Genomic DNA, 12,379 nt, shown 5'->3' on the forward strand with positions numbered 1-12,379 from the left:
GTAATGCTGAAATACCCCAACGTGTCCGGAAATGGAAAAAATTAGAGGCGAGATAGGGTTGCAAATGACTAATGAATTAAGTGGACTAAGCGTTAGGTATTGCAAGTCTCATTTCCGTTATTAGTCGTACTATATATATATATATATATATATATATATATATATATATATATATATATATATATATATAAGACTCAATATGGCAACGATGGTTTCCGCTTGGTAGCTTTAGTGCATTCCTAGTAAATATCGACCTTGACAACGTAAGCTGATCACGTGAACAAGAATTGATAACAGTACGATTTGACTCGTTATGGCAGCAGAGAGAACTTAACTGGTTCGAAAAAGGAACAAGATGGTGCGAGTAGTACAAAACAAGGTAAGTTTGCTGTTATACCTATGTTTACTTCAATTAAATGCGATATATAATATATTTATCTGCTAGACTGGTAGGGATTTCGGGTATATCAACGTTATGTTGTAATAGTCCGGTAGATCATAAAAATCTATTTCGGGACAGCTATACAAGCCTATGTTTACATGTGTGGTGTACATGTAATATATACATATGGGTCCGCCCCCCCCCCCCCTCCGCTCCATAGATATCATAGATATGTTTTCACTTTCTGATTTATTAATTAGAACTGTATGCGACTGCTTCTTCGGCAAGTGCATAGACCGTACAAGCAATGTCACAATATGATTATTAGTTGTTTATATATATATATATATATATATATATATATATATATATATATATATATATATATATATATATATATATATATATATATATATATATATATAAATGCTTTAATACCCCAACGTGTCCGGAAATGGAAAAATTAGAGGCGATATAGGGTTGCAAATGACTAACGAATTAAGTGGCCTAAGCGTTAGGTATTGCAAGTCTCATTTCCGTTATTTGTCGTACTTATGTATAATAATAATAATAATAATAATAATAATAATAATAACCTTTTAAAATATGTTCAAACTGCGCCTTGAAATGTGACTTGTTATTGTTCAGTGAACTCCGGAATATATCGTCGATATTTAACACGGAAATTAAACGGGGGTTTTATCATTTAGGGACAGGGAGGGGTGGAACATAAACGTGGAGACCGTGGCATGGGACCCGTTTCCGAGGACATCATTTTAACCATATAACTGTACCGAAAACTTGCTGTATGAAACTTTCCAGTTGTTTGACGCTCATTTTTGATCTTCGCTCCTTACAGATTCCTCCCCTTTCCTTTACATGCTCTCTCTGAATGTTGTGACAAGAGAATTTGATAAAGTGGGTAACCAGTCTAGGGTGTGGGTGTGAGATCAACTATCAAACGGGAGTGGAGAGTGAGGGTGATATCACAGGTGACTCGGTTGTGTGCATTTTTTTTTTCTTCATGTTTTATTATTCATTTTGAGACATTGTTGAATATTAAAACTTTGTTCAGTTTTTTCATCGCTTGCTATCGAATCTTTTCTCATTGACCGTTGGGTAAAATACAAAACAAACAATAAATATAGTTCTTCATTTATCTTTAATTTAAGGCAGATTTTGAGCAGTTGTTGCAGAGTGCAGGAAACAAGCTAGTAGTTGTTGACTTCTTTGCAACTTGGTGTGGGCCATGCCGCTCGATTTCGCCCAAACTAGAGGTACGTCAGCACTATTATTTTCCTTTATAAATGTTTTTGCTATCTTGTAACATGTCTATTTGTTAAGCCTAAGAAAGAAAGCTGATTCGTATTCTTGTTATTGGCTTGAAGGTAAAGGCTAAAGACCATATGTTTCACATTTTACTTTCATTGGGAACTACTTCGGCAATAGGGCCCAGCAATTTGGAATGAATTGCCCACTGAACTTAGACACAAATACACAGGGATCCCATTCAAGAGTGCTCTCAAAACTCACTTATTTCGACTGCAAGAACAAACTTAAAGACCTAATAATGTATCCTACCTTAAATATTTTCAGCATGTTTTTTATGATTTCTAATTTCATGGTGTTTGTTTCTTTAATAATATTATTATATGTTTTTTTTATAATCTTATATGTGTTGTCTAATGTTGTAAAGCTCTTAGAGCTTCTAAAGATTAGGCGCTATACAAAGTCCTCATTATTATTATTATTATTATTATTATTATTATTATTATTATTATTATTATTATTATATCTGCGAGACAAAATTATCCCTCAGATGTATGTCGGTGCAGTCATGTACAGAAAAATGATACGTTTATTCGCCGGAAATTTTACCGCAAAATATAAAACCCCAAATATTCGGATACCTTGGCCTACAATTGGATTAACTTCAGGATTAACTTCAGGATTACGAATTGAAAACTAGTTAGTCTGGTTCCCTGACTTCTCTCCACTCCGTCATAACGGAGTGGAGAGAGGTCAGGGAACCCGACTAAAACTAGTTAGATCATTCGTAACTTATCGGTTAATCCTTGTTTCGCAAATGGACATAGAACACAAATAATTTTACTATATGTTCTCTACATTTGTTTCTCAGTACTGACCTTTCCACTGTGTGACAATCAGTGCAAATCATATGTTAATCTAAAATACCTTCAAAATGACTTCACGGTGAAGTTATTGTCAAAGGTTGACCTGCTCTTTTTTGAGATGATGGACTGTCAACATAACAGCATGTAAACAGAATACAGATTTCACTTCCGGATTATCACCAAGGTCTTATTACACACTGTGCACTGTCGCTGAAATAGACACAGACAACAACACCATGAGCTCATATTATCAAGAATAAACTGTTACCTTTAAATCCCTACCAAAAATGCATAAATAAAACTCTTCTCTCACCACCAAAACGAGAGAGGAAAAAATGTTCTAAAAATAGACTAGAACTACATTAGTGGGTACTGAACTGGAAGTATTAATTGTGACCCAATTCCAAATAGCCTAGGTAGTCCGAGTGGCAGGTGTTGAAAGACTTCGGAGATTTGATCCGCGGTAGTGACATCGAAGTTGCGAATGAATTGACTGCTTATTGCTTTGTGGTCAGTGTGTTGAAGGTCAAGGTCTTGATTTTAGCTGTTACTTTAGAGAGAGATTTTACCACAGGTGCTCGACGCGAGCTTGACGTTGAGAAAGAAAGAAAAAACCAATAATATAAAGGAAACAATCATACAGAGTGACAAAAATACCTTAGATTTTCCCCCATGACCCGTTCTGACAGGACCCTCTCTATCATAATATATAAGAGAGAAGGTACGGAACTTCCAAATACTTCGTTCCACCTATGACCCTGGATTTCCTTCTGCTATTTCCGTCTTTAAAGGCACACGTCCACACTATTTGGCTTGTTTTACTTCTGAGATATTATTCTATCCATCAAGCCATCATTGACTTTTCTACATTGTACCAAACTGAAGTTACGGGCTCCGAAACGTTGCATTAGCCGAATCCTAGACTCGAACCCACGTAGACTGAGGTGAGATGGCAGTGATACGTAACGGAAAGCGCTTTAGACCACTCGGCCACTCGGGGCCCCTACGTTCAAACGTACATATATATTCGCCCGAGTTATTACAGTTTCTTTCATGCATTCTTATTACAGTTTATTGTACGGAGAAACTAACAAAATTTGTGCAGTATGAGAGGACTTGCAGTACAGTGTATTGTAGGTAGGGACTGTTACGCTCTACTGTATGAATTAATTGTCTCTGTTGAGGAATGTTGCTTCTGTCGGCGCAGCAGAAACCGTACACTGCAGTCAGTCCGAATGGATACTAGTGATAGACATGACTAACATTTGATGCCTTAGTATTTACAGGTGTATAACTCTTGGACTTATTTCAGAGAATGTCACGAGAGTTCACTGATGCAATTTTTCTGAAAATAGATGTGGATGAGGTGGGGGTAAGCCATGTCTTTTTTGCTATTCATTTTTAGAAGATTTATCCAAAACATGGACTTCGCAGTAAAATGTTCTGAAATTTAGTATTACATGAGAAACACAACAGTTCGAGTGGGATCTTTGTTTCGATTACGTCATCAGATGTGCGTGTCTGCTAAGTGCTGTAAACCGTAGAAGCCATAAGTGACTATGGGCAAACCGACTTTGAAAATAACAGTTCGATAAACTATTATAGGTTCATTTCCAAAGTTCGAATCAAAGTTTGGGAGTATGCAAATTTCTATTTTTCAAAACACGCTTTTGTAATTGCTTTCACATGCAAAATTAATGTTAAGAAAATTGTTGCATAACATTGGACGTTTAACTTGAAGTGGTAATAATTGTTTTGTTTTCCAAATGTTTCATTTTCTCTTTTCCTAGGAAGTTGCAGAAAAATGTGGGATCTCTGCAATGCCAACATTCCAGTTCTACAAAAACGGAGAGAAGGTATTCAGACTTTGTACCGAAATTTATCGAGTATACTATATGTGAACATTATAAATTCAAACATGCCGTGGGTTACAACGGCGGTAGTTTACAGTTTGCTCTGTTGTGTGATTTCATTCAAGCAGCATTGACCATGATCTGTTGACATATTATGCGACGACACATCCAGGTCAAAAATATTAGCAGTTGTGTTGATTCTATCGATGGGTAGGTAAGTGTACCTCAACATTTAGTGTTAAATATATTTGGTTTAGGGTGAAATTAATCATGGCAACCAGTTTTACCTACAAGTCATGTCCGCTGATGACGAAAATTAAGCTAAAATCAACAAATTCTTCTAGCATACAAATGCTATGCAATGCAGTGTAACTAACGCCATCGAGTGTCTTTCCAATGTTATCACCTGTTCCAATTAGATAATTAGAATGCAGCTGTTCTTAGCCAATTAGGCAAGCATATTGTCCAAGATTTGTTTCTGATCAAATAATCTTAAATTGATTAATTAGCAGTTCTTAGCAAGTTACCACGATACATGTCCCTGAATTTCTAATGGAAAAATTAAAACTGTAAATTTTCTATCTCAACTCGCAGAAAACTTAATTCCCGTGCGTACGGTTATTGGTTACAAAAAAATCATACTTCCATAATTTCGCTTGTCGTCTTGACGAGTACAGTTAAATACTGTAGGTATTTATTACGAAGCTGCATCGAAACACCTAGTTAGATACTTTTATCTTAGCCATACTGTTTTTGGCATTAACTAATGAATCGCGACTCTTGACAAGTCCATGTGGTTTTTTTTTAGCTCTGCTGGTTAATGACCGGAAGAGCCTATGGCATGGTGTATTGTTCGTCGCCCGTCCGTCCGTTAGCACAAGTTTGTTGTCGCTATTCCTAAACTAATTGGAGGACTGTCTTGAAACTGGACACACATTTATCACATGGTCTGGATGGGGCTGAATGAAAATGGTGTTGCTCGCACATCAAGTTTGGCCGCTGCACCAGTCATCTTGAAAATACTGTTATCGCGACACACCTGAATGGATGGTCGTTTCGCGATGGGGTTTTCCCTAAGAGACTTCATAAGATGTTTAGTTGTCGCTAAAGGAAACTGTTTTCGACCCGACATCCTTTATGGCTGTCACATTGATCGGGATTTACACTAAAAGGCTTCATAAGATGTTTAGTTGCTGCTAAATGAAAATGGTGTCGACCTGACATCCTTTATGGTTGTCACATTGATGCGTGGTTTGCACTTAAAGACTTCATAGGATGTTTAGTTGTTTTTAAATGAGACTGTTGCCGACCCGACATCCTTTATGGTTGTCACATTGATGCGTGGTTTGCACTTAAAGACTTCATAGGATGTTTAGTTGTTTTTAAATGAGACTGTTGCCGACCCGACATCCTTTACTGCTGTCACATTGATGCGGAATTTGCACTAGAAGACTTCTTATGTCGTCTATTTGGTCTTAAATGAAAACGACGAGGACCTGACGTCATTATGGCCACCACGTCGACCTTCTTAAAAATCCTGTTATTGCTAATTCTCCTAAATAGAAAGTCATATCTTGAAAATATTGTTATCTCTATTCCTTTCCAATGGATGTCTATATAAAAATAGTTTTTTTCTTCTTCCACCAATAGATTTCTTATGAAACCTAGTGCCAGTCGATCATCCAGTATGGCTGCTACAATAACTGTCTTAAATGTAATTTTTGGTATATTGAATTGTATTTTTTCTTTTTCTTTTTTGGTGCTGGACAGGGCACTCTTACACGCATCACTTCGAGTGTTAAACCTAATTAGAATATCAATATGTAAAAAAAACCCACTTTGCACCGATAAAAAGTGGTTCGATTGAGGTTAAGTTCCGAAACTTGGAGAAATTGATTACAGGTTTAAGTTAGGCCTTTTTGAGGAACCTATTTAAGGCAAGACAGCATGAACCAAAACAAACCCTTCTGATCTGTTTCTGCTTTAAACCGAAGGCGGGGGGGGGGGTCCGTTTTCGTGCGTCGTCTGTAACGGAGCTTTCATCCTCAGTAATGTTTGAAGACTGTGTTTGTAGTATATTTTTTTTTTAAAGTTATATAACTTGTTTATCAGTTGCTGTATCCACCTAAAACTGAGATACAATTTAATTTGTCTATCAGTTACTATATTCACATAAACTGATACAATATCTGTATATTTTTAAGTCGTTAATTTTACTGATGCAGTTGCAAATGCAGCCAAGGGCTTCCTGGTAATGGAGCAGATGATCCCCTTTAAGCTTCTATGTAAAAATAAATTGGTTGGTCCAAATTTGGATAAACACGTTTACATATTACAAGTATATTTTTTTTGAACTGATTTGTTTTATTTTTTACGTTCATTAACGAATGAATTGATAAAACGCTGTGTGATCCACGAAACAGACAATACAATGTTTCCGCATCGTGTTTTGGGTTCATACTTAAGAAAACGTGTCACCCCTTTTAACTAAATTCTATATGAAATAAAGACAAGAGAATTAAAATTCTTGGATATGATCATTACATTTTTCATGAGCAGTCTCTATATGACCATATAGTACAGAGGCGGCAAACTTTCCAGTGCAAGTGCCGCATACACAAATTTACACCTTGTCGCGGGCCGCATAGTTCATTAACTAAAATAATTAATTTTTGAAATAGCAAAAACAAAAGGTTTTTCTAAATAACATCTAATTAATTTTCAGTTGTTAATATTTGAAAACTTAAACTTAAACTTCAAAAGAAGCACATTTATTTGATAAACAGAGTAACATAAACAGAGTCAGTGCGAATGATGACTTGTTCCCAGGCCGCATGAAAGCCCTTGGCGGGCCGCATGCGGCCCGCGGGCGGTAGTTTGCCCACCCCTGATCTAGTACATGTACCCAAATTGAAATGATTGGCGCCATTGTTTATTGACCTAATTAATGGACGAACTGATACAGTCACTTAAAATTAAATCAATTCGAGTTGATTAAAGCTGACAGCAAATACATTTTTTAAAGCGGAAGTGGAAACATGGGGGGGGGGGGGGGCTGCCTGTGATTACTATAAGTGAAAAATCTTTCTGAAAACGAAAAAGGAAGCTGTAGTTGATGTTGTTTCAACAGCAAAAACTCGAGCACAAGTTTGAACAAATATCGAATAAAGTGGCCGCGTAAAATTTAGACCCATAGATTTTATTGCCAGCATCAAATGAGAAAGAGCATTTGTGAGCATGGAACCGTGTGTGTGTGTGTGTGTGTGTGTGTGTGTGTGTGAGAGAGAGAGAGAGAGAGAGAGATATGCTGGCACTGCAAGGCTGAATAGTTGAAAATAATGTCTTTCCTTTTGAAACAGCTGGTCATGAACTCATCAATCCATTCCCACGCTTATGTTTTTCTTCACTGCTGTATAACGGTCTACCATTATTTTGAATTCATTCAAAAAACAAGCTTACCGTCTCTATAAATCCCAACAATGGCTTAAGTTCTAGCTAATTTACCCCCCCCCCCCACACACACACTTTTAGACGTTGTAGATTTCAATAGTTATAACCTTAGCTTTCACACTTGAAAACCGTGGAAGCTGTGCTTGATGGTCATTGAAATATATGGGGTGGGAATCAGCTGAAAGTGTCAGTATGTGCATTTGTTGTCGTGCGACTGGTTACAGTTTTCTGATTATCTGTACGCAAATTACGAGTGCCGATTGGTATTTTGCAAGTATTCCTTGCACGGTTACACAAGGTTACAATGGTCTATTTAATTTACTATTGAAAAATAATTTTCCATTCTTTTGATTTATTTGCAAGTTTATAATTACGTTCAGAGAAGTATGAAGTGAAACTGAGTACTAGTAGTAGGCAGAGGGAGTTTGGGAATTCATTAGAGTATAGAGTGTAATGGATAAGTTTCGCATATTTGACCTTGTATGGATGGACACGTTAAATTTAGGCACGTTTTGACATCTAGGAAGCAGATCCTTGTCTCAAGTACACATTGCACTGCCATTTGTCTTGAAGAAGGTACAACTGACCTACTGCATAGAGAATGGTCACTCAGTACCAGTTGTTATGCGAGAAATTTATTAAACAAAGTAAAGGCGGTACTTTCCACCATGTTAGTTTTAACTTCAGGCACACCGTACTCGTAGACCAATGAGGTACTAAGTGTAATAGGGTCCTGGGGCGACCATGATGGCCCAAAGGGGTTTTGGCGCCCGTGGGTTTGGTACCGCAAGACCTCTGGCACCCGTGACAAACGCCCCGACCGCTCCTCCCTCCCCCATTAGTACGCCACTGTCGTAGAATCAGGTCCTTTGATCTTTATAGAAATAAATAATCCAAAATCATAGATGTTCTTTACTTTTTTATTTTCAGGTAGATGAACTAGTTGGGGCCAATGAAACCAAACTAAGGGATATGATTGTAAAGAACCTTCAGTAGAAATATATTTATTTTTAGTACATATAGAATGATTTTAGACTTTCTTAGGTTCAATAATTATTTTTTCTTATGAACACGAAACTATTTTAACTTCTATTAATGCTGGTTACATCATCAATAGAGTCAATTTGTAGGGAACACAAAGCAGCATCAGGTCTATGCATTTGCCTCTTAAAAAAGTAAAATGTAGAGTGATAATTTGTCATGTTGCCCAGCTCTGACACCGTTAATACTTACATATCAAAATGTATGGTCAAGCAAAGTATTAATTACAGCTCAAAAGCATACTCGTTGATAATGGCGTACATATGCCGTCATATAGTGACCACATAAACCAGTAAGAAACTTGCAATGCATCCTATTTTGTTATTTTGTGTGTGAAGGATTACTATTTAAATATTTTAAAACATTTTTTAATGTGTGATACTTCTACTGTTTTCTGTTAGAACCTTTATTATGCTAGCAAGAAGCTAATTAATTAGGTAAATATTATGAAATTTTTTAATTATAATTTGTTATATTTATATTGATTGAAGTCCATCACACATACACGTACGTACGTACATTCATTTATACTTAGGAATCACTTTCCACATTAAAATGTCTTCACGTGAATCTAGTTGATTTTTGTACATACATACATACATACATACATACATACATACATACATACATACATACATACATGTGCTGGTTGTATGGTTATCTGGGGGAATGAATAGAAAAATTGCATTTCAGCCAGTTTAGGGTTTCTGCTTTAAATGATTATTCCATGTGGATTAAATTTAATTAACGCTGTTATACAGTTATTTGAAGGAACTAAAGGCAGTCACCCCATCGTGACAATAGTTTATGCAGAACTAAGGAGTACACGTTAATAAATTACCGAGTCAATATAATTAAAAGTACTGTTACCATTTCATTTTATCGTACTGAATATAAATACTGCTTTGAATTATTTTGGTATAAAAGCAGGTTTATCTGATTTAAAGCAGTAAAAGGTGTAGTCAGATTGTACGATGATCCGCCAGTGATGGGTTTTTCGACTGTGTGTATATGTGGTGTGAATGCTGGGAGGCGAGGGTTGGGTTTTTAGTCTGTGTTTATATGTGATGTGAGTGCTGGGAGGCGAGGAATGGGTTTTTAGTCTGTGTGTATATGTGGTGTGAGTGCTGGGAGGTGAGGGATTGGTTTTTAGTTTGTGTGTATATGTGGTGTGCGTACTGGCAGACGAGGTGATCTATTTCAGATCGAATAATGAATCGATCTTCCGTTGAACAACAACAGAGAACTGTCAGCATGCTCTAGTGCAAAATTTGTTCAAATCTGCGCACTTGGAGAGCAATGATGTCAAAGAACTTTCGCAAATTAGTTGAATGTCGCGCAGATAAAAATGTACTCTGTGCAGTATACAGTTTTATTAAACAGCTAACCCTTAAAGGGCTTGTCGCAACATTACAGACCCTCCCCCTGGGGCGATATACGGACAAGGGAAATCTCAGTGAAAAGCTCCTTGGGACTATATACGGACAAAAGTAATGGGACTGTATAGGGACAATATGAATGGAACAGGGGAGGTGACGTCACTGTATTGACTATTAGCAACAATGTAGCAAGGGACTGACCTCAATCGGGACCAGAGAGCGGGAAAAAAGCAAGAACGCTTGGCGGGAACGGGACTGGCGGGGCAGAGACAGAGATAATACAGACAATACACATTTTACAAACAACTATACGACAAACTAAAGATATTTTAGGCAAGAAAGTAAATCTTTTCGAGGCATATGAGTGGTCCTGAAAAGGGCCTTTGGGTTCTTCTATTTTCTCTAGTTCTTCCACCATTCCTGCACCGTCATCCAGTTTTGATTTAGTCTATCAAACTCCCTTTATTTCCTGTTTTCTTTGTCCTTTCTTTCGTTAGACCACCTTTCTGTTATCTTCTTCACTTCTTCTTCCAGCACATTTCTCATCAGTTCTTTTGCTTTCTTTAGCTGGTCCAGCCCCCACTTCACAAAGGATCACTCAGCCCAAAGCAGTATGTCTTCTAAAAAAGACCACCTGACTTTCGTTACATTGTCTAGGGCCTTCCTCAAGCTAACCACTCTCACGTATGTTGGTTGAATAAAGCCTCGAGAAATATCCAGATGAAAACGCAAGACATGAACAAAATGAGTCTCTCGTGCTCATTTAAAGGGACCACTTTCATGTTTTATTTGGTGGCAAGTATTGTTCGTAAAGAGTCCACAAGGAATCGGCCGGTAAAGGAAATCCCAGAAAGCAAGTCACTAAGACACATACCACACGACTACCCCAATTCAATGGACACAGTTCTTGTAATAAATGTTGGTGATCATCCACTATTTTAATACTCTCGTTGATTTCCTTCCACGGAATCTGTTGTATCACTTCTGATAAAGGTTGTGCATGGTAGCTCGTTTTATACCCACTTTTGTCGGAGGTAATAAGTATACTTTCTGCACAGTAGAGGCCGACCGAAACAAAATTTCTGGTTTCGGCCGAAAACGAAACCAGACCGAAAGTTATAATTGACTTTTGGCCGAAACCGAAGCCGAAACCGAAAGTTTAACTACACCTTCGGCCGAAACCGAAACCGAAAGATAAACCAAAGCTGCCGAACTCAAGATTTATTAAATAGGCCTGGGTCATGATGCAATGCTACACTTCAACAACTGAGTAGGGTAACATGACGACAACGATCAGGGGTCCATGATGCACTTATCAATTCTCTGAACTGCAACGTGGTCATCAGGCCAGACCATTCTGCTCTCGACCATTGATGTCAAGAACGACTGCCCAAAATTCGGTAAGGCATGTTTAGTCGCCTTCTCTTCCATCATCATTTTTTTCGAGGCACGCTCTGCTCCGTCGTTCATGGACCTCTTGAGATACGTATCATGAAGCTCCGTGTGGCAGCTGGCCAGATGACCTTTCAAGTCTGAAACTGTCTGAAGTCTTGGTTTATCGCTGCCAAGTGATAACAGTTTGTTGCATTCTTTGCACTGCGCCTAGCTTGCATCAGAACCGATTTTTGTGATGTAATCCCACACTGCATTTTTCGACATTCTTTGCGGTGATTAACTAATCCGTTTATTATTAACTTCAATTTTCTACTTGACACAGATTAACTCGCTACAGTTTAAATAACTGAGATTATCAATATTGTCAGACTTCGAAATCTCTGTATTCAACACGCGAGTAGACTGAAATGCAACAGTGCCTAGAATTGCCTAGCGCCGACTGACCGGCCGACAAGCAGAGTAATAGACTCAGCACTAGCGTTGCGTTCTGAAAGTTACAATAGATCTTCGGCTGATGACCGAAAGTCAATATCAGTTTCGGCCGAAACCGAAAGCAAACCGAAAGCTACCTTTTTGGCTTCGGCCGAAACAGAAACTATGCCGAAAGAGGCCATTTGCCAACTTTCGGCGCCGAAACCGAAACCGAATTTCGGTCGGTCTCTACTGCACAAACATGATCGTATGCTCAGAGATGATCCAGTGACGAATGTAAATTGTTTAGTCACTAGTTCACACACTGCACAT

General features: G+C 37.8%; 1 protein-coding gene across 1 annotated transcript; it reads left to right on the forward strand.

Moving 5' to 3' along the window:
* Positions 1–222: 222 nt before the first annotated feature.
* LOC149807628 (uncharacterized) lies at positions 223–9,431 on the forward strand. The gene is made up of 5 exons (XM_089968964.1): positions 223–379; positions 1,555–1,659; positions 3,830–3,889; positions 4,308–4,373; positions 8,751–9,431. The coding sequence occupies exons 1-5, from the start codon at positions 356–358 to the stop codon at positions 8,814–8,816; spliced, it is 321 nt and encodes a 106-aa protein (XP_089825090.1). The 5' UTR covers positions 223–355; the 3' UTR covers positions 8,817–9,431.
* The last annotated feature ends 2,948 nt before the right edge of the window (positions 9,432–12,379 follow it).

Source organism: Sinohyriopsis cumingii, chromosome 1 (genome assembly GCF_028554795.1).
Source record: "Sinohyriopsis cumingii isolate HCF-2022 chromosome 1, ASM2855479v2, whole genome shotgun sequence".
NCBI classification, from domain to species: domain Eukaryota; kingdom Metazoa; phylum Mollusca; class Bivalvia; order Unionida; family Unionidae; genus Sinohyriopsis; species Sinohyriopsis cumingii.